The 27,956-nt window shown below is 51.0% G+C and overlaps 1 protein-coding gene across 1 annotated transcript in view; it reads left to right on the forward strand.

The window, feature by feature from the left end:
- Positions 1 to 27,471, forward strand: part of CACNG2 (calcium voltage-gated channel auxiliary subunit gamma 2) — a 118,759-nt gene extending 91,288 nt beyond the window's left edge. Inside the window, exons 2-4 of the mRNA XM_060165211.1 lie at positions 11,054 to 11,137; positions 25,318 to 25,458; positions 26,936 to 27,471. Coding sequence (XP_060021194.1) covers positions 11,054 to 11,137; positions 25,318 to 25,458; positions 26,936 to 27,471 — 761 coding nt within the window. The remainder of the gene's footprint in view (positions 1 to 11,053; positions 11,138 to 25,317; positions 25,459 to 26,935) is intronic.
- The last annotated feature ends 485 nt before the right edge of the window (positions 27,472 to 27,956 follow it).

Genomic DNA, 27,956 nt, shown 5'->3' on the forward strand with positions numbered 1-27,956 from the left:
CTCCCATCACCTGACTCTGGAGATACAATGTTCAGGAGATAAGACACTCCATGGCGGCATGGCCCAGATGTCTGTATTTGATTCTTCCATCATGCAGCTCTCCATCCTCAAGGTTGTGTCATGGTCCAAGATGGCAACTGGAGCTCCCTACTCCACGTGCCTAGAGGAAAGGGTCATCGAGAAGGGCACATGCCATCCCCCGAAGGACATTTCTCAGAAGTTTCTCCCTCCACTTCCACTTACACCCCATTGATCAGAGCTTCGTCACATGGCCACCGCCAGCTGCAAGAGAGGCTGGGAACTAAAGTCTATATTCTGGGAAGCCGTCTGTCCCGGCAAAATGTGGGAAGACGGCAAGAACGAGACATTAGGAAACAGCCAGCAGCCTCTGCCATAGCGAAGCATAGAGAATAACAATAAAATGAGGGCCTGTGCACTGACCACCAGGCTAAGAAATGGCGCCTCCCGGTACGCTGAAGCTGACCTGTCCTCCCTCTGCCACCACAACCACTCTCCCCCATCTCGGAGCAATGCCCTCTTGAATTCCGTGTTTAACACTGCTTGCTTGACTTTACAGTTTCACCACAAACATGTATTTCTAAACAATCTATCGTCCAGTTGTCCACGTTTAACTATGTGAAAATGGAATCATATCATATGTATTTTTCCGTGGCTTGATTTTTACGTTCAGTATTTTGTTTTTATTTTTACTGAAATACAGTTGACTTACAATGTTGTGTTCATTTCAGGTGTACAGCAAAGTGATTCAGTTTTATATATATATATATATATATATATGTTCTTTTTTTACATTCTTTTCTATTATAGGTTATTACAAGACATTGCATATAATTCCCAGTGCTATACAGTAGATCCTTGTTGGTAATCCATTTTAAAAAAAAATTTTTATAAATTTATTTATTTTTGGCTGTGTTGGGTCTTCGTTGCTGCGCACGGGCTTTCTCTAGTTGCAGCGAGCGGGGGCTACTCTTCGTTGTGGTGCACGGGCTTCTCATTGCAGTGGATTCTCTTGTTGCGGAGCACAGGCTCTAGGTTCACGGGCTTCAGTAGTTGTGGCACGCAGGCTCAGTTGTTGTGGCGCACGGGCTTAGTTGCTCCACGACAAGTGGGATCTTCCCGGACCAGGGCTCAAACCCACGTCCCCTGCATTGGCAGGTGGATTCTTAACCACTGTGCCACCAGGGAAGTCCCTGGTAATCTATTTTATGTATAGTAACATGTATATTTTAATCCCAAATTCCTAACTTATCCCTCCCCCCTTTCCCCTTTGGTAACCATAAGTTCATGTTTTATGCCTGTGAGTCTATTTCTGTTCTGTTCTGTTCAGTATTATGTGTGTAGAACTCAACCGTGTTGACATGTGTAGCTGTAATCTACTCTCTTTCATTGCCGTGTAATATCCCATTATATTAATGTACTCCAAGATATTATCATTCCTCTGACAATAGAAATGTGAATTGTTCCCAGTGTTTTGTTGTTTCAAGTAATGCTGCTAGGAACATTCTCGTACACATCTTCTCATGCATACATGCAAGGGTTTCCCAAGGCAAATTTCTAAGAGAAATTGCTGGGGTTTGGGTTATACACATATTTTGATATTGTCAAATAAGTTTTTAATAAGAGAGGTACAAAAGATCCTGGTGCCCCAGGAATTCTAATAGTGTCATAATGTTCATCTGTTCAGGAGAATGGAAATGTATAGAACACTCTCTGCCCGCACAGACACACACACACACAGATTCGTTTGTTTATTTGTCCATTTGTTCAATAAACACTTGTTGTGTAGCCATTATCATTAATTATGAGACACACCATCAAAGTAATAATGATTTTTCAGGAGAAAAGAGACACACAGCAGTAAATGAACCCATCAATTATAAGACATAACCCAATTTCACTGAAATGTGCATGTGAGCATCTTGGAATCAAGGGAAATGTGGTATGTTCAGGAAACTCTCTAGAAGAAATTCTGTCCTTGAGAAACTTACAGATTTGCAGCCATTTGTTCCTAAACAATGATACCAGAACACAAAATATGATCAAAGCAGATACAAAGTACTGGAAAACCAACCGGAAGTGTGGTCCACCAGGGACCGTGCAGCATCAGTCTCACCTGGAAACTTGTGAGAAATGCAAAGTCTCAGTCCCCATGCCAGACCCATTGAGTCAGAATCTGGTTTAACATGATCCCCCAGTGACTCCTATGCCCATTAAAATCTAGAAGCACTTCACAGAGGCATAGAGGAGGGAAAGAGTTTTTCCAACTAAGGGCAATCAAGAAAGGCTTCCTGAAAGAGGCATCATTTGAAGAAGAAAGAGAAAGAAGGATTACATTTGTTGAGTGCCTGCTCTGGGTTAGGAACTGCACAAGGGGCCTTCACTTCTGTTATCTCCTTGAGTCCTCAGCATCTCCCCCCGGGGCAGAGATTAATATCCCCCTTTGACAGCTAAGGAAACAGGCACAGGGAGGTCACATGGCTTGCTCAGGGCCACACAGCTAATAGCGAGCAGAGCCAGGCTTAGAAGCTGGAACTCTCTGAGTCTGGGGTCCAATCTCTCCCCCACATCACACTGAAAGGACTAAAGAAGGAGCTGACAAGAATCAGGACAGGATATACTCCCAGAGGTTGTGTGGGCAAGTGCTCAGTGCTGTGCCCAGGGCTTCTGGAAGGTGAGAGCTCAGGACACAAGATAGGGCAGAATCGAGGAAGGCAGGCAGGCAGAACATCCTTCTTACCCCACGTAACCTGGCCCACGGGACCTAGCACACAGCAGGCATTCAAAACAGTTAAGTGAATGAATGAACGGGGAACGAGTGAACTTATGGACAGCCACAAAGGCTGTCGTTTCACACCTTCCAGCAGCAGCCCATGCCAGCGCTGTTTGGGGCCTGGGGCTCCCGAGAGGGACGAGCCAGGCCTCGCCCACCTGCCCCAAGGTGTCCTTAATCCCTACGGTCAGGGAGGGCCCCGCCAGCAAAGCAAACAGCCAGGAGCAGAAAAGGTCTAAAACGCAGCACGAGCAGCTCCCACCAAGCCCTTCCTTTGCTTCACTTAAAATATCGCCTAGCCGATCTCCTCCCCGTGCATCAGCCGGCCCCCTCCGCGCACCCTCCCGGCTCCGACCTGCTCTTTCAGACTCTCGTGAATACGTGGAAAATAAAACAGTGTCTGTTCAACCCTTAATGACCAGGTTTATGAGAGCTTATTGCATCTCAAATAAATGAGACAGCAGTGGGTGCCGTGAGATATTAATGTGCTTTTTACAAAGCGGATGAAACCTCCTTTTAAACTACTTAATACCTGCAAGCTGAAATTTTCAATCTGAAGTGGGAAATTCCTGGAGGCAGAGTTGTAGCTGCCTCAGGCACAGCCCGTGGCCTTCCCACCTCAGCTTGGCCTGAAGTCCCTGGGCTCTGGGGTTGACGTGGCATCGCTGGCCCTTCTGGGGTGGAGGTTCAGTAGAGATTTCGCGGTGATTAGAATAATCCTTTATATAGTTCATGGTGGGAGAGTCCCCCCACCTCTTCATCCTCCAAAAGCTCGAAGCCAATGCTTGTAGGGGGAGTGGACGCTGAGATGCCCCCTCTTCAGTTCAGCCTGGACCACAAGCCCCTGCGGGACCTGGCCCCTGCCCCTCCCCAGCTATCTCCTGCCCTCACACTGACCCATCCAGCCCTCCCAATGGGACCAATCTTTCTGTAAATCTCCAGTCCCACAAAGATGTCACGTCTTTGCACCAGCCAAGCCCTCATACGGGATTGCCCTTCATGCAAGCGTGTCCTGGTAAATGTTTAACAGCTGGCTCTCTGGGCAGGGAAAGGGGACCTTGATTTGTAGTGCTTGCCGATTCCCGTGGTGCAAACACTACCACCATGGCTGATTTCAAGCTACTCATGTGAGTTAGGAAGAGACACTAACAATCAGCTCCCCTGATGTAAGCCGGCCCCAGCACACCACTGCTTCCAGGCTTCCCTGTTACCCACGGCTCTGCCCTGGAGGACCTGCCTGACCCCTGAGACACTCTGCTCCCTCCTGTGTGCCCAGCAGGTCCCTGACTTTGCTCTTGCCGGCCCTTCTTCCTAGAATCCCTTCTCATCCTCCACCACTTCCTCACATGCCCCAACACACCCACACACACACACACACACACACACACACACACACACACACACATCCCTACCTACCTGCTTCACCTGGCTAACTCCTCCACCTTCCAAGTCAGGAGGCCTGTGTCAACACCTGCACACTCACACACCTGGATCTGCAGCCCTCTGTGTGCTCCCAGACACGCCCTGCTTTGTCACAACACACATCCTGCTACCCCACAGCCTCTGTTCTCTGTCTCCCATAGATGGCATGCTCTGTGGGAGAAAGTATATTTTTTTCCTTTGTGTCCTCAGCAGATCGCACAAGCATGGCATAAAGTTGGTGCTACACAAATGTCAGCTGAAAAACTATGCTCCCATAAGGCCTTATACATCCCTCTAATGACATGAGACATTACATTCTAATAAATTCTGTGCTTTCTGTCTTTCCCCCAAGACTCCATGCCCCTGAAGAGCAAGAATCAGGTCAGATTTCCCTCCACCACACCAGGCCCAAGCACTTAGTCAGCCCTTAGTCTCTACCCTGGGGAGAGAGGAAGGATGATCAGAGATGGTGAGAGACACCAGATTTTTGAGCACCTGGATCCATCTATGCCTGAAGATGTGTCAACTCCTGGGCTTGATGACCACCAACCAGAAAGAAATACAACAGAACTCTAGGCTGGCATCAGGAAAACAGGATGACACCCCTCTTCGCTGTCGGTAGTAATGTCTGCCGACACAGATGTTCTACCGAACTTAAATTCCACCAAAAGTGATGGGGTGCTACTGGTAGCACCACCTTAGTCAGACTGAGTCCTGGGCCACAGAGCCCCGAGTGCTCCTGGAGACCCCTTATGCGTCCAGCTGACACTCACAGCCTCATCATCACCGTCAACCTAGAGACCATTGGGACCAATCCTGCCACAGCCTGAGTTCCAGGTTATCTGGGTCTTTCCTCACTACCAACCATTCATCCCTCAGAGTTCTAACCCAATCTCCAACTCCCCCAGCCCCACAAATCCTTGCTCTGGGATTTCTGGAATTTTGTCCTGATGTCAGCAAAAATCCCCCATGTTCTCAATCTCTTCTCTTCTTGCTCTGATGGAAACCTGTCCTCCCCTGAGGACACCACCCCCTGCCATCCCCCACACGGGGGTGTTTTATCACCCACAGCCCTGGGCCTGAGGGTGGTGGGACCCTCCCTGCTGTTTCCATCTCCCGGCCTCTCTCCTAAAATCCTTTCTCCCTGAAATTCATCCCAGCCTTCTCTATCCTGACTCCCCCTCGCCTCTATTCTTTGCCTCCCGGGCATTTCCCCCACCCATTCTTTGAGACGTTTACCACTTGCTACCTCATTCCCTAGTGCTACTTCTGTGGTCCTCTGGGAGATTTCACAAGCAGGCAGAGAGTCCTCGCAGTACCTGGCCTCTCCCCCTCGCTCAGCCAGCCCTTACAAGTCCTGCATCATTGCTTGTTTAATACTGAAACCCCATAGCGTCAATCAGCCCCACCAAGTATGGGGAAGAGGGCTGAGCAGGTTGTGACAGGCAGAGAAGGAAGGGGCTGGGACTGAGGCCCATGGCCTCTCCCCACTCCCCAAGGATGGATGGAGGGTGAGCTCTGTGCCTCTACAGGCCCCGGTACATCTGGCTCTGCAGGGGGTATGCAAGGACTCAAGAACCACAGAACCTTCGAAGGATCCTGAGTGGCAGGACCGGGCTGTGCTCACCCCACTGCCCACAAGAGCACTGCCTCTTGAGGTTTCCGTCCTTCTCACCTCCACCACCACGCCCACTCTACCACTCCCAGCTCTGCCACTTTCCAGGACAGAGGGCTATTTTCTCAGAGAAGTCCCCAACTGAACTGCATCAGGCAGGTTAGGAGAAAATTCTATATCACAGAGACAGGATGACTCTTCCTCTAACAGAGAAGGGCCAGAAGCATCTGGTATGGTTCCCTGTGTCAAATCTCGGTCCAGACAAGGCCATCATTTAGCTTGTAAGAGCCTCATCATCAAAAGATCACACCAATAATTTCTAAAAACCAACCACTGATTTGGGGTTCATTAGAATAATTTGATGAATCATTTGCATGTCAACATTTAACTTGGTAAGCAGTTTTATAATATGTAATTGATGTATGTAGGAAAGAAAAGCAAACATTTAGTTTTGTTTTATGTACAAAAGTTATTTCGTTTTGTCTTCTATATTAATTTGTATGAGCTTTGCTAAATACTTTGAATGGCATCCCTACCTCCACCCGACTTGAGCCACCCGGTTCATGGTCTTATCATTGACCCTGACGTTACCAATAACCACGCCCCTTCCACAATCTCAGTCTTTTGCATCTGCTCTCTGACTCCCAGGCCCCACCCTTCCAGCTCACTCCCGCCACCATCCCTTGACCCTCACCTTACGTTTCCAGTACATTGAAACCACCACCTTTTCACTGTCCCCTTTACCAGCTTAGGGCCTGATCCATCTTCAGAATCACTGCCTTTCTCCCCTCACCTTCTTGTGTTCATCTCACTGACTCTCATCCTGGTTAAAGGCAACTCTCCAGCTAGACTGCAGCCGCATACTAAATGTGTTCAGAGAAAACCACAGAATCTCAAGAGGGACCTTCAAGCCACCAACACCCACACTTCATGTCTCAAGCCTGGCCCATTCCCTCTCCCACTCTCATGGAGAAAAATTTCACTTTCCACTTCCCTCAAATCTCCAACCCTTCCTCCCCTTCATCATCCTCAGTTGATGAGCATGCTTCCCATTTCATCAAGAAAAGCAACCAGAAGAGAAGTGTCACAAGCTCCCACCATGCCTACTCATCCCCTGCATCTGTACCCACAGATGCCCCTTCCCTCCCGGTGCGGTGGACACACCATCGTCCATATAAGGCCAACCTTGCACTTGTGTCCCAGACCTCATCCTCTCTCACATTGCTCCTGCGTTGTCCCATCCCCTCCCTTGGTTATCAATTCTTCCCTCTCTACCAGAACATTCCCACCAGCATCATTCATGCCTTAACACCTCCCCCCAACACAGAGCAGCCAGCATAGTGGCAGACACCCCACTAGCACAGTGCAGGAGGGCCAAAGAAGGTTGAGAGAGGGACAGCAAAGGATATGATGGGGGCACAGGAAGGTAGACCAGCGTGTGCAAAGGCCCTGTGGTAGGAGCAAGCATGGCAGGAAGAACAGCAGAGATGACACATGCACCAAGAGGGAGGTGAGACCAGACAGAAGTCCGGGTCAGACCCTGTTAAAGATGTTGAGCTTTTCCCTAAGAGCATCGAGAAGCTGTTGAGTGTTTCAAACTGGATGTGGCTTGAACAGATTTGCATTTTCAAAGGTTCACTATGATTACTCTGTAGAGACAGATAACAGTGGGTACAAAATGACCAGTGGGGAGGCTACCGCAGTCATCCAGGGAAGCAAGCACCCACCTGGCAGTGGGTGTCACTATTGTTGGAAAGGAATCGATGGGTTTGAGAGATACTGAGAGCAAATACAGACAGGACGTCGTGATGAATGGAGCCTGCAGGGAATAGGAGGAGATGTCGGCGATGATGGCTAGGCTCAGTTTTCACAAGGGAGCGATGAAGAGGCATTGGCTGACCTAGCTGGTGCCTCCAGAGGACCAGGCTTGAGGGACAGATCATGAGCTCCAGTCTGGACCTGCTGAGTGTACGGTGCTTTTAAAACATCCACCAGGAGACATCAAACAAGCAGCTGGATTCCCAGGTCCGGAGAGGTCTGGCTGCTGATTATGTGACACAGCCTCTCGACAAGCATCTCTGGAGTGCGTCTCCTGCGCTAGGCATCATGCTGGGACCCAACGGTCCAAGGCTGATGGAGGCACGGGCTGGGGCGGCGGGACAGCCAGGACAGTGGGGAGAAGGTGCAGGTGCGGTCCCCCAGCCTGAAGGGTGGGGCCCTTAGAAGACAGACGTGGGGGCTCCACCTGTGATCCCTTGGTTGGGGGTTGAACACTGCCCCCAACTTTTTAGGAGCCTCGGGTCACGTCAGTACCGTTCTCCGCACCTCCCCTCCCGTACGGATTCCTCGTAAAGACGCCTGGCACCAAGTTGGCACTGACGAAATATTTGCCAGACTGAATTGAGAGAAAATGAAAGTGCTCTGCAAAGCGCTTTGTAAATACACCGATTTGTACTTTTAACAATGGGGAGGCTATGTTATCCTCTTAGCAGCGGGTACAAAGACTCTTCTCAGGAGAGAAGAGTGTGTGGCTGGATGGAGGATGAGCTAGTAGGGGGCGCGGGAGGCCTCCGGTTAATGCCTCAAGATGCCGAGAGCAGCGTGGGACGTGGTCAGGACAACAGAGGAGGGGGAGACAGCAAGGTATGGGGTGGGGAGGGTGCTGAGCAAGAGAAGAGACTGCCCACCACACTGAGAAGACGGCTGCCCTGATGGGAGCATCTGGAGTGAAACGCTGTGCTCTTCGGATCCTAAAAAGCTGCAGTGAAGCTACCCGAAGTTCCGTTATGCTCTGGGGAATTGTTTTTCTTGCAAAAGTTGGGAAAGGAAGCGAATTTGGTACAGAGACAGTTAAGGGGGGGTGGGGTTGGAGAGTAAGGATCAACCATCTTCTCTGTAATATGTAGTATAGAATTACCTACATAACATGATAACAGCAAGAAATACCTGAAGTACTTAGTTATATAAGCACACCTGTATCCTATGTATACAGCTATACGTGGTATGCACAGGTCTGTGTACTAATGCCTTAAAATTCCTAAATAATTTCTATAGTACATGATAAAACCTACTCCATGGGCTACAAAGGCTCAGGATCCTATAAGAAAAGAAATTGCTCCTTCGGGTGAGGGCGGGAGCGTTAAGATCCGTGCGAGCGGGCTGGAAGTCGTTCCTGAAAATGAGAGGTCTGTGGCTTTCGGGCACTCCGGAGAGGAACTTCCCTGGAGGCGCAGTGGTTAAGCATCCTGCCTGCCAATGCAGGGAACATGGGTTCGAGCCCTGGTCCAGGAAGATCCCACATGCCGCGGAGCAACTAAGCCCGTGAGCCACAACTACTGAGCCCGCGAGCCACAGCTACTGAAGCCCGCGCGCCTAGAGCCCATGCTCCGCAACAAGAGAAGCCACCACAAGGAGAAGCCCACGCACTGCAACGAAGAGTAGCCCCCGCTCGCCGCAACTAGAGAAAGCCTGCACGCAGCAACGAAGACCCAACGCAGCCAAAAATAAATAAATAAATAAAATTGAAAATAATAATAATAAAACTTCTTTATACAATGGAATACTACTCAGCCATAAAAAAGAATGAAATAATGCCATTTGCAGCAACATGGATGGACCGAGAGATTATCATACTAAGTGAAGGAAGTCAAAAAGAAAGCCAAATACCATATGATATCACTTATATGTGGAATCTAAAATATCACATAAATGAACTTATCCACAAAGTAGAAACAGACTCACAGACATAGAGAACAGATTTGTGGTTGCCAAGGGGGAGGGTGTATGGGGGAGGGATGGAATTAGCAGATGCAAACAATTATATATAGAATGGATGGACAACAAGGTCTGTATAGCACATGGAACTATATTCAATATCCTGTAATAAGAAAAGAAATTGCTAACACGTATTGGGGACTGTATTAATTAGGTTACATTAGCTACCATCACAGGAAAATCCTGAATGTCAGGGGCTAAATGTAGTCAAGGTTCATATCTCTCTCACGTCAATACCCCCAGCACATTTACTAACGTGCCAGGTACCGCCCTGAGCGCTTTCGACATGTCAACTCGTGTAATCCCCATGACAATTGTGAAGGAAGAATTGCTCTGATCTCCACTTTCCTCTGAGAAAACTGAGGTGTGGCGTCTCCGTGAAGCTGAGTCAGACCCAAGGCCAGGGCAGTCCAGCCGCAAAGCCTGCCTCTCACCCGCGGTTGCCATATCTCCCTGCACAGGTTCGAGGGCTCAGTCATTCAGAGAAATTTAAGTGTCTATGCTGGTATTGGGGATACAACGCAAATAAAACAGACAAAGTCTCTGGTGTCATGAAGCAGCCGTGCTTGTAATTCTAGTCTCCACATGAGTTTTTATGAAGATCGCATTCAATAGTTCACTCATTCGTTTAGGGATCACTGCTGGGGGCCCGCTGGACACTGGGCTAGGGGTTTTCACCTGAGCCAGCTCTCACTTTCTCAGCAATCACCAAGGAGATGTTTAGAACCGAAAGGTCTTTGTTTGAGCCCTTATTCCATCATTTCCTGGCCATGAGTACTTATTCAGTCGTTTAGCCTCCCTGAGATTCAGTTTCTTCATCTGTGAAATGGGGATGCTAATACCCCTCTCACAGGTTGGGTCCTAGTCCAACAGCCTGGTAGAGGGCCCAGCCCCCTTGGGGGGGCTCAACCCTAAGGGTATTTCAGAACTTTCAGGGGCTCCATATAGTGAATTCTATGTAACTGCCAGTGAGAAAATGCTTTGCAATCTCATCTAAAGGTCTGTGGGAATGTTCTCCAGCCCCGTCTGGGGTCGGCCTTCTTTGGAAAGCGATCTGCTTTCTCGCCTGTAAGATGCGAGGTGACTCCCAGCCGGGCTGGGGCGCAGAGGCAGGTGTATTGACATTCACCAGCTTCCTCCGTGGCAGTCCCCAGCACAGATTCAAACCTCCACTGCCCGCCACGCCTCAGCTAATCCTCAGAAGCCTCGATGCAGAGATGGAAGGCTGGGTTTTGAAGTCTTAAGCCTTAGATCCTCTCCACAGCACCGCGGGTGTGTGTGTTTTGATTCACCAGACAGATGTCCAAACAGACAAAGCGATACCTTCCTCCGGGGATGAGGGAGAGGGCTGAGCCAGTTTCAGAAGAGCGAGAAGTCTGGAAGAGGCCGGTGGGCTCTGAATCCCCGGAGCCTAGGATGTCTTACGAGCTCTTTCTTCCCTTGTTTTCCAGGGAACTTCAAAGGTCTCTGCAAGCAAATTGATCACTTCCCAGAGGATGCAGATTACGAAGCTGACACAGCAGAATATTTCCTCCGTGAGTGCATGCAATTTTTTTTTATCTCCTTCCTCGTGGTGGGTCCTGCCCTTCCATCCTTCGAGAGTCAAAGGCCAGGACTATCTAGAGGTCCCTGTCACCACAGAGGGCAGGAAAAAGCTAAGCCTCCCTCCTCCCCTCCTGCCCAGTGGCCAAACCTTCATGCATGCCGTTTCCCTCTGCCTGCAACGCCCTTCTCTCCCCTCTTTGTCGGAAAGTTCCTACTCATCTTCCAGGTTTCAGCTGAAACATCACCTCCTCCAAGAAGTCCTCCATGCCCTTGAAGGGGTTCCCAGAGCCTAGCACCTTTATCACGCTGTGGGATCCTTGTCTATTTGAGCAACCAGCTCCCTCGCAGTGCTGCCAACTCCACTAGGACTCTGATAGACTCTACCTATCTCGTTCATGATTGTATTCCCAGCCCAGGGCCCAGCATGTAAAAAGCACTCAGTAGCTATTTCTTGAATAACCCAATGAAGAAACTTATCAGGCGGTGCCAGACTGGAACTTCTACTGAAACAATGAGATTTTTTTCCTTCCCCACAAGTCAAGTCAAAGTTAAATCCTGATGTAATAGCTGTGATCTTAAATCCACCTGAGACATATTATCAAGAGAAAGTATTTTGAGACCCAAAGGAAATCTCTCAAGAATCAGCAAAAACTAACAAGGCAAAATGTTCTGGGAGAAAAGGATTTCCAGGAGATGGGCTAAGGGTCCTTGATACCTGGTACAGCAAAGCCGCCCCGAGCAGAAATGGTTGAAAGCTCTGCTCCAGGCTCTCAGGCAGCACTTCCTGAGGGAGTTTACTCTCCTCCCAGGAGCATTGCCCGTCCCCTTCTGCTCCCAGGTGCCCTTCCCGGGCCAAAGCCTCCCTCCCATCCCCCCACAGCATCGGTTAGTATTACCCCTGGATCACTTTTATGAAAAATGTAGAGGGAATTTTATTATATGGATCACCCCTGTCGCTTTCAATAATTACCCCTCACACAAAACCCAACTCTCAGATCAGCCTGAAATCTGGGTTTCACTGCAAGCCCATGGAGCACGAAGCCAGCCAGGCGGCTGGGAAGAGAAGGGAAAGAAACATCACGTCATTTATAGCTTTCTTTTTAAAGGGGGGAAATATCTTACAAAGCTCATCCTTTCCCTTTATGAATTCCTGCATAGATGCTGCTCTTAGATGGAATTCCTAAAGGGTCATTTGGGCGTCATCCCCATTACCAGGTCTGGGGCTCTCAAAGGAGCCTGGTGGTGGCATTAAGGCAGACTGAGCACCTTCTGTATGCCAGAGGCCGTACTCAGCGCTGTGGCGGTCCAGAGGAATGAGTAAGACACAGTCCGTGGCTGCAGGTAGAGCACAGCCTGGCGGGAGGACCCTCTGAGAACAGCTGGACTTGGGATGCGGGGGCCGGCAGAGACACACCCGAGGGCAGAGGTGGAAGGAGGGGCACAGCAGAGCCAGCACCCAAGCTGCACTGGCTGAACACAGTGAGGGTGTGATGCTTTACCATCCAGATGCCAAGCGCTTGTTGGGACAGGACCCTTGTCTCATTCTTTGCTCTGTCTAGAACAGCTCTTGGAATATAGTAGGTTCTCAATAAATGCTATTTGTTAAACAAAAGAAAGATATAGGATTCTTCAGTGGCTATTCCTACCTATCCTATACCTCCATTTCCCTAATTTTAAAGAGAGAATTGCTTAGGGTGTTTGGTTCATTTTGGTGTCTCTGGACAGAAGACTTGAACGTACATTAGCAGCACAGGTTTCCGAGGGTCTGACTTGAATTGACTTAATCCAACCATATTTTTTGAGCATCTGTAACAGAGATTGGCACACTTTTTCTGTAAAGGGACAGATAGTAAATATGCCAGGCTTTGTGGGCCATACAGTCTCTGTCCCAACTACTCATAGCTGACCTTGCAGCACAAAAGCAAATACAGGAGCACACGAGCGCGGCTGTGCTTGCTCCATTGAAACTTAACTTCATTTACAAAAACAGGCAGCAGGCCTCACCTGGCAGAGTTTGCTGACTTGATCTGTAATATGCCAGTCTGGGGCTAGACAACAAAAGTGACTTTTTAAAGCCGGAAGATGTGAGTTCCCATCATCCTCCATTAAGCTCTAACCTGATTGGCTAGAGAAGCTAGAAGACAGAGGTCGTTCTTCTAGGAGGATCCCTGGCCCAATGAGGTGGGCGGAGCTTCTCCTGGAGATGGGCGTGCCTTTGGCCCAGGGAGGTGGGTGGAGCTGCACCCGGGTGGGCGGGGCCTGAGTCAGCTTCCGGTTCTGGTCTGTTAAACCTACAGCACACCTGCTACGAAGGCTGGACAGACCCATGAACCTAACAGAGACGCCTCAGGCAGGGATAGAAGGCAGTGTGGGGTGCTGAGGGAGCCTGGCCCCAACCCAGACTGGAGGCGATCATTCCAGAAGGGTTCCCTAAGGAAGGTGGCACCAATGCAGAGACTTGGATTCTAGAAGCATTCCTTCTTTCATTCGTTCACTCAGGAGACATTCACTACCACTCACCATGTACAGGACACTGTTGATGGTATGGGGACCCAAAGGTGAACAAAACAAAGAAAGTCAGAGCCTTTGTGAGGGTTACATTCTGGTGAAGGAAAGAAGCAAAAAGCAAGGAACCTGTTACAATCATCCAGACAAGAGACGACAGCAGGTTGAACCAAGGTGGTGGCAGTGAAGGAGGTGGGAAGGGGTCAGAGCCTGAAAGTATTCCCAAGGGTATGCATACAGGATTTTCTGAAAGGCGGCATGTGGATTTCCAGGGACAGGAAGGAATCAAGGATGACTCCAAGGTGTGTGTCCGTGGAGGGGGCAGGTTGGGATGGGGAAGGATGGAAGCTCAGGACCGGCCACATTAAGTTACAGAGGCCCACGGGGAGGTGTCCTGGCCCGAGACAGGAGTCTAAGAGCTGTCAGCATGGGGATGATATTTCGAGCCGTGAGACTCGATGAAGGCCCCAAGGGAGTGGTGCAGAGAGAGAAGAGGTGCAGGAACTGAGCCTCAGACTCCAAGGCTTAGAGGCAGAGGAGGAGGCCCCAGGGAGGAAGATGAGGAGGGGTGGCCAGCGAGGGGGCCTGGTTAACCCCTGCCCTCCATGATCCACCAGCTGGATGCGGGATCTGGAGCAGAGAGGGAGGAGGGAGAATGCTAGGAGGGCGTGGCTGGCCAGGAGCGCAGAGCTTATCTCCTGGGCTGGCAGAGAAAGTGGGGCTCACTTGCTCTCAAGCCAGCAGGCCAAGCTTCAGGCAAGTCCAGTGCCTCTTGGAGGATGGGGCAGAAGGAAGGCGCCGAATTAACATCTGATGGGACAAATGAAAGACTGAATGAACGCATGCGTGCTCTTACTCCCCAGTCTCCATGAGTATCTGAGGAGGTCCACAGCTTCTCCTGAGCTGCAGTGTCCAGGGAGGAACAGCTGTAGCCGGTTCCAATCATCACTCTGGGCCACTGGACCTCTGGCCCCAAGAAGATGTGGCCGATACAAGCCTTGCCCACCTATTGCTACCTTACCCACAAAGGAAAGGTGACCAGCCTGTTTTTCCCAGGCAGCTCTGCGGGGCCAGCGGCTGGGTCTGCGGTGTGTGGTTCCTCCCTAGCCCCCTCCCTCCTTACCAAAGCTCCTTACCTCAAGCTGGTGAAGCGCAGAGGCAGTGGTGACCAGGGTGTGACTTCCTATGACGCTCAGGGTGTGTTGGTGTGTCTGTGTCTTGTGCACAAGGGCATGAGTCTGTACTGTGTTCCGTGTTTTTTGATGCCTGCATGTCCATGCGTGTGAGTGGCTATCAATCTAAATGTAAGCACCTGTGTGGTTGCCTGTGCCTACTTGTGTGCGCATGGGTCTCTTCGTGGTGTGTGTGTGTGTGTGTGTGTGTGTGTGTGTGTGTGTGTGTGTGTGTGTGTGTGTGTGTGTGTGTGTGTGTGTGTGTGTGTGTGTGTGTGTGTGTGTGTGTGGTATTTCCCAGCTGTCCCAATGTGGCTTAGAGTGGGGAAGAAGGTTCAGAAGAATTTAGTTTCCTTCCACAATCATGTCTTAAGCACCTACTGTGTGCAAGACCTCAAACCACTGTAGTGTGGCCCCTAACTGCAGGGTGGGGTGAAGCTCTCCCAGCAACGGCTACTGTCCCTGACACACTCTGCCCAGGGGGAGGGGAGGGGTTGGCCCCCATAGGTCGCACGTTCATGTACACACACACACACACACACACCAGAGCTGTAGTATCAGGGCCTTGCCATGCCAACTACTCTTTTTCCAAAGCCAGAAGTGGACAGAAGGGGGAAGGGAGGGAGGGCTCTGGACAGGGCCTATTCCTCCCCCTCAGGAGACATCTCACCTGATTATGCTTGAACTGGGAGCTGACATCTTCCCAGAGTCACTGACCCCCTGAGATCAAGAACAGGCAGGAGGAGAGTTCCCTGGGGGCAGCCATGGGTCAGGAACGGACACCTGTACGGGAGACAGAGGGGCCATCTGTAAGGGAGGTGGAAAGCAGCCCAGGCAGGTAGGACCCTAAGGATTATTTGGGGGTAAATTTACAGAACTTTACCACCAGGAGGAGACAGGAGAATGTGACGGCGGGCTTTAGCACACACTGCCTGGGTTCAAATCCAGCTCTGCCACTTCTCAATTAACTCCCCCGGTACCCAGACTCCTCCCGATGGGATGTTCATCCGTATGATGAACATCATACGTTCATCATACGTATGTTCATCCGCAGGGTTGTAATGAGGCTTGAGTGAGTCAGTGTAAGACAGCTCTTCCCTCCAGCCCAGAGCACAGTAAGCATTCAGGAGGCATTAGCCATTATTGTCGGTATGTTACACAGTGAAAAGTAGGAAGGATAAAGATTAAGGAGAGAGGGAGTGCGAGAGTTTTCAGTACAATGGTCAGAGAGGTCCACTGGGGAGGTAACGTTTGAACAGAGACCTGAAGGCAGTGAGGGAGCATGTCTGGTCCTGCAGATGCCCTGAGAAGAGGGTTCCAGGCAGAGGGAACAGCCAGTACAAAGTGTCTGAGGCTGGCATGCGGCGAGGCAGAGGGTGTGAGCAGTGGGTGGGAAGCCAGGCCAGGACTTGTGGGTGTCGGCTTTACTCTGAGACTGGAGCACGAAAAGGTTCTGAGCAGAGAGGCGAGGACTGACATCCATGCTAACAGCACCGCTCTGCTTCTGCCGTAGAACTGACTATGGGGTCCCAGCAGAAACAGAGAGACCAGTAGGAGGTGACGGCCAGAATCCAGGCTCGAAACACAGGTGCTCAGACCAGGGTGGAAGTCGGGGAGGTAGATGAGAAGGGGGCGGGTTGTGAGGCCAGCAGGTGTTACTGACAGCCTGCGTGGGGGGAGGTGAGAGAAAGAGGACGCAAGATGACATCTAGGGGGGCTTCCCTGGTGGCGCAGTGGTTGAGAGTCCGCCTACCGATGCAGGGGACACGGATTCGTGCCCCAGTCTGGGAGGATCCCACGTGCCGCGGAGCGGCTGGGCCCGTGAGCCATGGCCGCTGAGCCTGCGTGTCCGGAGCCTGTGCTCTGCAACGGGAGAGGCCATAACAGTGAGAGGCCCGTGTACCAAAAAAAAAAAAAAAAAAAAGATGACATCTAGGCATCCTGCCTGGGAGACAGTGGGCAGTGCTACCCTTCTCTGAGGCTGGGAATGTCAAGAAGGCTGGGTCGCAGGGAGGTGACCGCTCTGTTTTCCAGCCTGCGTGTTACGACTTCTGTTACAGACTCTTCTTTCCCACTGGGTGGTGAACAGCTTGAGGACACTGCAGGGAGTAGCTGCAGATAGGGAGTCTGCTCCCACCCCAGCCAGCACAGGGCCTGCCCCTAGTCGGCCCGGAAGATGTTTGCTGAGTGAATGAGTGAGGGACCACCCTCGCTAGAGCCACCTGGAATGTTCACCCTCTCCCCAGAATGAGGACTGAGGCGGAGGGAGGGTCTCAAGCTGAGCCAAAGCCACCCTTCCCAGCCTCAGAGAACCCCCTCCTCCCTGTTCCCCCTTCTCCACTCCCCTCTGCCAGTACCACCAGGCACACAGCGGGTTCCTAGGTGGGAGGTGAGAGGGATACCAGGAGTCAAGGTCTGAGCTTGGGACTTGGAGTGAAAGGTCCTGAATCCAAGGTGAGCTCTGTTCTGTGGTCTTGGATCAGTTACTCAACTTCTCTGAGCCTCGATGAATACCAGTCCCCCAGGGGGCTCTGAGGACACACTGAGACAAGGGTTAGGGAGGTGCTTTGTTAGGGCCCCCCAGCTGCCCCAGGGGAGCACTGAAGGAAGTCCACCACCCCCTCCTTCCCACTAGAGTTTAGAAGTTCAGGGAGACATCCTTGCAGCTCCGGAAATACTGGAGATAGACACGCCCCGAGGGTCACCCAGCCCCATCCTCCCATTTTACAGATGAGGAAAAAACCGAGATCCAGAGAGGGAAAGTGACTTACCCCAGCCCAGCACACTTTCTGGGATGCCATCTGCCTCCGTGATGGTTTTCCAGGCTGCGTGCTCCTGTCCTGTGCCCCGGACCTGAAGCCCCTTCCAGCAAAACTGTCGTGAGGGACATTCCTTCCAGAGATCACCACAGTGGGTGCGACCACATCCTGCAGTCAGGGAACATCTAAGCTATAAATCGTATTAACTCACATCCATGCAGCCAGAGCGAACGCTTCTGGACGGCGCCTCCCCTTCGCGCCCTCCGCCCGCAGAGACAGTCTCTCTTCTGTCCTGGTCCATTTATCTAAGCGCTGGATGCAGCTGCCGCCACGCTGGCTCCGCAAGCTGCACTTTAGTAAACCTCAGTGGAGGTAACCCCAGGCCCATGAGAAGCAGCAATAATATGCTCTGCTGTGTGAGAACTAACTTCTCCTGTTGCTAGTGGGTACCAGGCACTGTTCTAATAGCCTCAAATGCATTGACTCAACACCCCTCATTGCTGCCCTGGGAGCTGCCCTGCAGCAGAGGAGAGCACTGAGGCTCAGGGGCGTGGCGGGCAATGCAGCAAGTGAGATGCGCTCAGGCCGTGTCTCCCGAGCTCATGCAGCGGATCACCCACCCCAGAGACCACAGGAAGTGGGAAAGCATCCGGCACCTGCACAGGCGGTGCTCCCAGAGGAAGCTTGCTGGACTCCAAAATCCCTTTCCTGTGTCAATAGATATCACAAACGTTCATGGGACACTTGACTATGTGTGCACCTGGCCTGACACTTGTTACGTCACCTTCATTCATCTCACAACAGCCCTAGGAGGTGGCTATTGTTGGTGTCCCCATTATACAGATGAGAAAGGAGAGGCACAGAGGCCACACAGCCGGTGCGGGGACCAGCATGGGACCGTAAGCGGTCCACATCAGGAGCCCACGCTCCTAACCACCACTCTGGACAGCTCTGCCTCCCTCCCTCTCTCCCTCCCCCTGCCTTTCCCCTCCTCTCCTCCTCTCTCTCCCATCACTCTCTCTCACACTCACACTTTCTCACACTCTCTCTCGCATGCATTTACGGCAGTCTATCCCTTTTCACAGCATTCAGGAGGAGAGGGCGAGAGATGCCCCGGAGCCCAGAAGCTCCTCCCAACCCCAGCACATCTGCGATTCTACCCCATTAGAATGGATCAAATTCCAAATGGAATAACAGGCATAAAGTTAAATGTGCCCAGAAAATAAGGAGCCTGCCTTCTGTATACCTGATCATGGCAACTATTTTGATCAAAGGCATGACCAGCACCTGGCCAGCCTGGCTGAGTGGTTCTTAAGCAGAGGTCTGGGGGGCACAGGACCACGAGGGATGGATGCAACCTTAGGCGTCATCTGGTCCAACCTCATCTGAGCCAGACCTGAGATCCAGAGAAGGGAAAGCCCACACTCAGGCCCCAGGACGGGCCAGGCAAAGAGTGGGCCCCAGGAAGTGGTCTGCCCACCTCTCTCCACCCCCGCCAGACTGAGTGAGGAAGCGGGGCCCCCGTGTGCAGCTGTCTGCCTGTCCTCCAGCTGTGCCCACCACAGCAGGGCACCATAGGGGCCAGGCCCACAGGGCACTGGATCACGAAATTATTTGTCTACAGAATTTGGCTGTAGTGTGTGAGCAGTGGGTGGGATGACTTGTGTCACCACTAAACACTGGGGCTCCCCAAGCCTCACGGTGAACCCTTGTACCCTTCCAAGCTCAAGCTCACGTCTGTGTCTGTGACGCCCCTGATTACAGCTTCAGCCCAGAGTGCACCTCCACTTCCCAATCTTACACATTCGACTGTCCCTCCACACTCCACGTGTGCGTCCCCCAAACACCTCAGACTCCGCGTGCCCCAAACCACACCTTGATTTCCCTCCCCTCACCCCTTAGGCTTGATCCTCTCCCAGTTGCATAAGTTTGTATCCAGCCAGCCAGCAGACCTGAGACCCAGAAGTTATCCTCAACGCCACCCTCTTCTCCACCCATATCCACTCATCACTCCTAAACATCGCTCAAGTCCAGCCACCTCTGCCCACACTCTTTGTACCCACCTGGTCCAAGTACCACCATTGCCTGGTCAGCAGCAATAACCTCCTCCTGGTGCCCTGTGGCTAGCCTGGACCACTTCTTAATTCATTTGCTTTGTTTTTTTTAGTTTTTATTGGAGTAGAGTTGATTTACAATGTTGTGTTAGTGTCAGATGTACAGCAAAGTGAACCTGTTATATATATACATATGTCCACTCTTTTTCAGATCCTTTTCCCAGATAGGCCATTACAGAGTATTGAGTAGAGTTCCCTGTTCTATACAGTAGGTCCTTATTAGTTATCTATTCTAATACTGAGTGAAGTAAGTCAGAGAAAGACAAACCTCATATGATATCGCTTATATGTGGAATCTAAAAAAAGGGTACAGATGAACTTATCTACAAAACAGAAATAGAGTTACAGATGTAGAGAACAAACTTATGGTTTCCAGGGGGTAAGGAAGGTGGATAAATTGAGAGATTGGGATTGACATATTCATTTGCTTATTAAAATGCACATCAGGTCATGACAGCCCTGTCGGCTTTAAGGCCTTTATAAATGTATGTATGTATTTATTTATTTATTCATTTATAGCTGCACTGGGTCTTTGTTGCTGTGTGCGGGCTTTTCTCTAGTTGCAGCGAGCGGGGGCTACTCTTCGTTGCAGTGCGCGGGCTTCTCACTGCAGTGGCTTCTCTTGTTGCGGAGCACGGGCTCTAGGCATGCGGGCTTCAGTAGTTGTGGCACGTGGGCTCAGTAGTTGTGGCTCATGGGCTCTAGAGCGCAGGGTCAGTAGTTGTGGGGCGCAGGCTTAGTTGCTTCCCGGACCAGGGCTCAAACCCGTGTCTCCTGCATTGGCAGGCGGATCCTTTAAAGACAACCCGTGAGTTCCTGTGTGGCCTGGCCCCAGCCTGCCTCATCTTCCTTAGAGCTCCCCAAGGCCCCGCAGTAACTCTTTGTGATCAGCCCTTTCAAGTCCCCAGACGAGCCATGCTTCCCCCAGCCCTTGCTCATGGCACATCCTCCCTAGAACACCCTGCCTCTATTCTGCCCAGTTAGCTGCTCTTATCCATCCATCTCAGCACCAACATCACCCTCTCGGGGAAACCCTCCCTGTTGCCCACGTGAGTTCAGAGGATGCTCTGAGAGCCGGGGGTGCAGTGGTTAGGCACACAGAGCCTAGAGTCAGAATCCCTGGGTTCACAAACCCAGCTCCTCCATTTCCTTGCTGTGTGGCCTTGAGCGAAGGCTTAACCTCTCTGGGCCTCAGCTTTAGCCTGTGTGTGATGGGGGTAATTACAGCACTTACTGCGTGGAGTTGTAAATGAAAGCAATGGGTTCCTATATGTACACAGTCCCGCCACACCCTGATGCCTCAGGCAACATCGGCCATCGACAGGTGACATTAGCCTGTCACTTGCCTGCACAGTGCCAAATGGGTCCCTTTCTTCCTCAGCACTTCATCCTGGCTGGTAATTACGTGTTCATCTGTGCTGTAACTCCTTCATGAGAATGTAAGCCCTATAAAGGCATATGGGCCAGGCCTGGTTTTGCACCCCTATGCCTCCTGTGCCCAGCCTGGAACAAGGCATGGTGACGGCCACTCAGTCAAGAGCAAAGCTTCTCCCCACTCTGAACCGCACAGCTTTTCCCCAGGACAGTGTATTATGCTTTCGGCCCGGGGTGGCCAAATTGCAATGGTTAGGCCAACTCTGGCCTACCAACTGCTTCTATAAATAAAGCTTTATTGGAACACATCCACACTCATTTGTTCACATATTGCCCATGGCTATTCTCAGGCTACAAGGGCAGAGTTGAGGAATTGCAACAGAGACCATACGGCCAGCAAAGCCAGAAACATTGACGATGTGTCCCTTTACGGAAAAAGTGCCTGCTTTAGGTGTTTGTAACCTCCTTTGAGCCAAGGCCCATGGCTCATGGGGTTGGTAGGAGGTTTAAGTGGGTTCATCCACGGAAGGCACTTAGCACAGGGCCTGGCACATAGGAAGCCCCAGAAATGTCAGTAGGTGTTACGTGGTTCCATACGCTTGCTCATAGGGGATCGATAAATATTTGTGCATTGAATAAATGAGATATTTTCTGCCCCTCACGATAGATTTTTAGCGGTAAGACCACCCCAGCCTTAGCGGGAAGTCAGGACAATTCATGGCGAAGTTGTGTCTGGCATGAAGGGGAAAGGACATTAGAAATAACAAAACTTGCTACCTTTTACTGCCCGCCTAGCATCAGAAACAATACAGAAATTATCCAATTTAATCCTTACAATAGTGCATCTCAAACTTTCAGACACATACAAGTCTTGTTACCAGGATCTTGTTAAAATGCAGATTCTTCTTTTTTCAATTTTATTGAAGTATAGTTGATTTACAACGTTGTGTTAATTTCTTGACCAAGGTCACACAGTTAGTAAGTGACAAAGCCAGGATCTCATGTTAGGTGTGACTTAACTCCAAAATCCCCATTCTGTCTGTGACATTGCCCAGCCAGAAAGACCTCTTTCGAGAGATTGTTTCAGTGGAGGGGTCCCTGCCTGCTCCAAACCAGCTTCCTGCCAGGCTGAATCTGGGTCCTGCGGACTTCGGCCTTCCTAGGCTTGGCACTGTTTACCGGCTTCCCCTGTCACCTTTTTTCTGGGCAAAGAGGCCTCTTCCAAGGGAGGCTAGTGTCTGGGTTGGCTGTGCCGGAGTGAAGAGGCTTCTGTTTGTGTTGCCTGCTTGTCGTCATATCATAAGCTGCTTTGCTACCTTGTGAAGTGGTCCTGTTTTCTCCACATTGCTCTCTGCTGGCTGAAATACAACAGACCTCTCCCTCCAGCCTCCCCGCTCTTTATCTCACACACACACACACACACACACACACACACACACACACACACACACACACACACACACACACACACACACACACACACACACACACACACACACAGTTTCTCATCTCCCTCCACAGCTGGTGCTCCCTTTCTCTGCCAGCAGGAAGGCTGAGTTGGGACATCCAGGCTCCCACAGCAGACCAGACTGAACTGGAAACGTCAGGCCCAGGGCTGCTGTGAGGCATGAGTTCTGAGGATGCAGTCCCAGTCTGCCAAATGCAGCATACTGTGGGCAGGAAGAACCTGCTTTCTTGGAGGCAGAAGGTCAGAGAACTTCATCTGCCTCGCTCATCTGAGCGGCCACCACTGCCCCTTGGAAGTCACACCAGTCTCTCTTTCTTTCTTTATGCTGTCGTCCCCCTTTCTGGTTCAGTCAGAAATCATATCCACGTGGAGAGGGCAAAAGCATTAGAAATGGGCTAACAGTCCACACCCATTTTACACATGGGGAAACCAGAGAGGGCAAGGTACTTATCTCAGCCACACAGCAAGTGAGTGGCAGAGCTGAGACCAGAACCCCAATTTCTGGACCCTGCATGCTTCCCAGGCTCTTTGAAAGTCCCAGAGGGAGAGTCCAGGGTAGTCCAAGAGTTGGGCTGATCTGGGCTTGAATCCTGACTTACTAGCTGGGTGGCTTTGAGCAAGTTACTTCACCTCTCTGAAACTCGGTTTTCTCATCTGTAAATTGTGGCAAAAAGTATACCCTGCAGGGGTGTTACAAGGATTAAATTATAACGTGCACATCAGACCCAACATGGTGTGGGTGCTTCACCAATACTATCTCTTGTCCTCTGGGTCTTCAATACGTTCTTACCGTCTCCGCGTGCTTATGACATCCAGGTAGCTATGAGTGTGCACGTCTGGGCATGCGTGTCTGTGCGGGGGTGTGTGGGCTGGGGGATCAGGTTGGGGATACAGCTTGTCATCTCAGAAATGACTTGCAGGAAGAGAACATCCACTCGGGTCTGGGAAGGAGGCAGCACCGTCCTCGCCTGCAGTGGGAGAGGGGTACTAGATTGCCAAGTAACACAGCTGTCCTCCACCCTCTCGCCACTGCTTCTATATGGGCAGCTCAGGTCCCCCCCGCCGGATACAGAACTCCACCCTTCTGCAAGGCCCCCCAAAGCAATCCACTCATCCAGGAGCATCACTTGCAGGGTAGCCTTACTGAAGAAGATCCAGGGGGGAGAGAAGGGTTTTACATCACACGTCACAGCAAACTGCCTGAAACTCTTAGAAAAATTCTTCAAGTGCTATATAGAAAAATTCTCTTCTTCACATATCCTTCGTGGCCACACTGCCACCAAAAGGAACAGGGGTGGGGCACTGGGGGGGCACTTCCCCTCCAAAACACAGACCCTCAGCCAACCTCTGGGCCGAGCCAAAGGGCCCTGTCTAAAAGGACTCAACTTCCTAGGTTACCATTCAAGCCACCCAAACATGTCAAGAAAGCATCCCTTTCCTTACACTAGCCTCCAGACACCTCTGTCTCCTGCCTGTCCATAGCTCCTAGGACAGGGAGTCAGGAGCCCTGAGATCACTCTCTGCCTATTTGAATCTGGATAGAAAAAAATATTTTACTTTCCAGACACACTTTGTAGAGGACTCCACCCCTCTGGGTCATCTTTCAGACACTGTCCCCCCACTATACACCCCCTGCCGCCTTCCCTTTGCCCTCAGCCATCTGTGCCCCTCTGCACTCTCATCCTCCCACACGCAGGAGTAAAATATTCATTAAAATATTTTCTTCTCCTGCCTGTTAGCCCTTCCTTCTTAACTTATCCGGAAGGGTTTTTTAATTTGCTTTTGCTTTTCTTTTTTCTTTGCAATGTGTCAGCTTCTTCCTCTTCCTGGACCACCTCTCCATGTTTATTCACAAGGCGAGCTTGTATCAGAGGCTTACTGTGTCTTTGGCTTTGAACTAGGTGGTGGGGACAGAACGAATGAAGAGAGAGAACTGAAAAAACAGCTACAACCTGGCTCTCATGGGAACCCACGATCTATGGTGGACACATATATATATAAGCAAATATTTACTATAATAACTATCATATATCAAATGTTTACTATGTGCCTTCAGAGACTTATCTAAGTACCTTATCAGAATTAACTCAGTTAATCCTCACAGCAATCTTAGGAGGCAGGCACTATCACCATCCCTATTTTACAGGTGAGGAAATTAAGGCACAAAGGTGAGATGACTTACCCAAACTTATCCAGCTAATAAACGCTAAAGCCAGCATCCAACCACTAAAACACACTGCCTTTCCATGTGCCCCAAGTGCCCCAACGTGCAGCGGAGAGAGCTAATAACTTTGCCTAAGGAAGTCAGGAAATGCTTTGTGTGTGGGGGGGGGGTACTTTTGAGCTGGGTTTTGATGGATGAATAGAAGTTTGCTGAGTGAAAAAGAGCAGGAAAGACATTCTAGGAAGAAAGCTCAGTATGTCAAAAGTAAGAAACGTGCATTAATGAGTCATGGGAAGTTTGCCATGGCTGGATGAGAGGGAATGTGGGGATGGGCAGAGACCAAGTCCCATGGGGCCCTGTGGGGCTCATGAAGCGCTGGGGTTTGATCCTTGAGGAAGTGGAGCATCCCTGAAGGGCTGTGAGCTAGACAGTGTATTGCTCCCTCTCCCTCCTTCTCTAGGACTGCGAAACAACCTCCACTCTGGTCCTGTGTCCATAACCCACCCCCCAGCCGACTCCTGTGGACTGCTCTCTCTCCTCCCTCCTGTGTCCTCCCCCCAACCCCTGTGTCATAGCCTTGCCGTTCTCTCTCCCCAACCCTCCGTGTTCTCCAGGGGCTGTGAGGGCCTCGAGCATCTTCCCCATCCTGAGTGTGATTCTGCTCTTCATGGGTGGACTCTGCATCGCAGCCAGCGAGTTCTACAAGACTCGACACAACATCATCCTGAGTGCCGGCATCTTCTTTGTGTCTGCAGGTAACAGCTGCTGAGCCAGGTGGGCCAGAGTCCAGGCCCACCGGTGGGGAGAAGGTTGAGGTTGGGTGCCCAGTGGCTGGGAGGACCTGGCAGAGAGAGGAGGGGAGAGCAGAGAGGAATTTCCGGGCCTTGCAACAGGCTGAGTCGCAAGGAAGACAGGTTGTGCTGGGGCTCCCGCCCCAATGCAATGCCGAGCCCCCCCACTGAGTCCTCTAGGACCATCCCCAGACCCTGTCCTTTAGCCCAACGATGCATCTTTCTCCCACCTCCTGGAAAAAGGCCCCAATCCCAGGATCCTCTCAGGACACTAGGCCTATCCTCACTTGCCCTCTCCCCTCACTGTCCTACCCAGGTGGGAGCAGGCAGGCACCCAAAACCACATTTCTCAACCTAGTTATGTGACAAGTCACATTGGCTTCAGATGCCAGAAAAAGAACATGGGCTGTAGTATGAGCCATTTAATAAGAACGACTAACGTTTAAGCAGCACCTACCACGTGCAGACTTAACAGCTTTCATGTCTATTAACTCACATGCATCAACTTACATGTATTCACATGTATTAATCCTCCCCGTGACCCGACAGGAGTAAGTCCTATTATTTTTTTAATAGATCTTTATTGGAGTATAATTGCTTCACAGTACTGCATTAATTTCTATTGCACAACAAAGCAAATCAGTCATATGCACACACATGTTCCCATATCCCCTCCCTCTTGAGCCTCCCTGCCATCCTCCCTCTCCCACCCCTCTAGGTCATCGCAAAGCACCGAGCCGATTTCCCTGTGCTATGCTGCTGCTTCCCACCAGCCAACTATTCTACATTCGGTAGTGTATATATGTCGATGCTACTCTCACCTCGCCCCAGCTTCGCCCTCCCAACCCGTGTCCTCAAGTCCATTCTCTATGTCTACCTCTTTATTCCTGCCCTGCAACTAGGTTCGTCAGTACAGATATGGAAACTCAGACCCAGGTTCCTTTGCCAGAGGCTTTGCATCCAGGCAGTCTGGCTCTAGGAGCCAGTCTTAACCCCCTGCTACACCAGCTTCAAATCCCTGTGCAGCCTTGAGCAAGTTACTTAACCTCTCTGCAATCTGTTTCCTCATCTGCAAACCCCTTGAAAAGCACTCAGCAGTGAAGGCAGGTAGTAAGTGCTCAATAAACTATATTATTATTATTACTACTCAATACATTGTAGGATGCCCCTTGCTTCTTTCCCTTCTTCCCATAGCTCTGTTTCCATTAGCTCTTCCCTTTGCAGCTCTCTCCAAATGGAATAATAGGATAGTAAGGTGGTGCTTGCTTGCAACACCCTTCTAGACCGGCGCATCCGTTCTCCATGAAAACGCTGGACCAGGAAAAGACCCTCCAGCAATTCCCCGTCCCCTCATCCTGCCCGGGGGCCTGGCATCCTCCTTGGAAACTAACGATCCTTCCCTCTGCTTCCCTCTCCGCCCGCGCCCACCCTCTGCCCGCAGGTCTGAGTAACATCATTGGCATCATAGTGTACATATCTGCCAATGCCGGAGACCCTTCCAAGAGCGACTCCAAAAAGAATAGCTACTCGTACGGCTGGTCCTTCTATTTCGGAGCCCTGTCCTTCATCATCGCCGAGATGGTCGGGGTGCTGGCCGTGCACATGTTTATCGACCGGCACAAACAGCTGCGGGCCACGGCCCGCGCCACGGACTACCTCCAGGCCTCCGCCATCACCCGCATCCCCAGTTACCGCTACCGCTACCAGCGCCGCAGCCGCTCCAGCTCCCGCTCCAGCGAGCCCTCTCACTCCAGGGACGCCTCCCCCGCGGGCATCAAGGGCTTCAACACCCTGCCGTCCACGGAGATCTCCATGTACACCCTCAGCAGGGACCCCCTGAAGGCCGCCACCACGCCCACCGCCACCTACAATTCCGACAGGGATAACAGCTTCCTCCAAGTTCACAACTGTATCCAGAAGGAGAACAAAGACTCTCTCCACTCCAACGCAGCCAACCGCCGGACCACCCCCGTATGAAGCTCCCGCGGGCCTCGCCTGCGCCGCCGCCGCCGCCGCCGCCGCCGTCGCCGTCGCCGTCGCCGCCGCCGCCGCCAGGGTCCCGGACAGAGCCGGGAGGCGGGGCGCGGCCTGCGGGGTGGGCCATGGGGTGGGGGGGTGAGGGGGAGGAAGCGAAACCATCCACGGGGGACAAACCTTCCAAAAGCAAAAACAACAAAAAAAGAGAAAAACATAAGTAAATTTAAAAAAAAAAAGAACAACATATAAGAGGAACAAAGAAGCAAAACAATAGAAAATGTGCAAAGCTATAAACGAGGGAAGGAAAAACAAACTTTAAAAAAGCAAGAGAGGATAAAAATTAAAAATAGAAAATAAATCTAAAAGAAAATGCATGATTTCCCATGTACCATTATTTTAACGTTTAATAAAAACCAATTTAAATGAAAACATACAAGGGAACCAAGATAATATTAAAGCAAAAAAAAGGAGAAGGAACAGAAAGG

The sequence above is a fragment of the Lagenorhynchus albirostris genome, chromosome 11 (assembly GCF_949774975.1).
Source record: "Lagenorhynchus albirostris chromosome 11, mLagAlb1.1, whole genome shotgun sequence".
NCBI lineage: Eukaryota > Metazoa > Chordata > Mammalia > Artiodactyla > Delphinidae > Lagenorhynchus > Lagenorhynchus albirostris.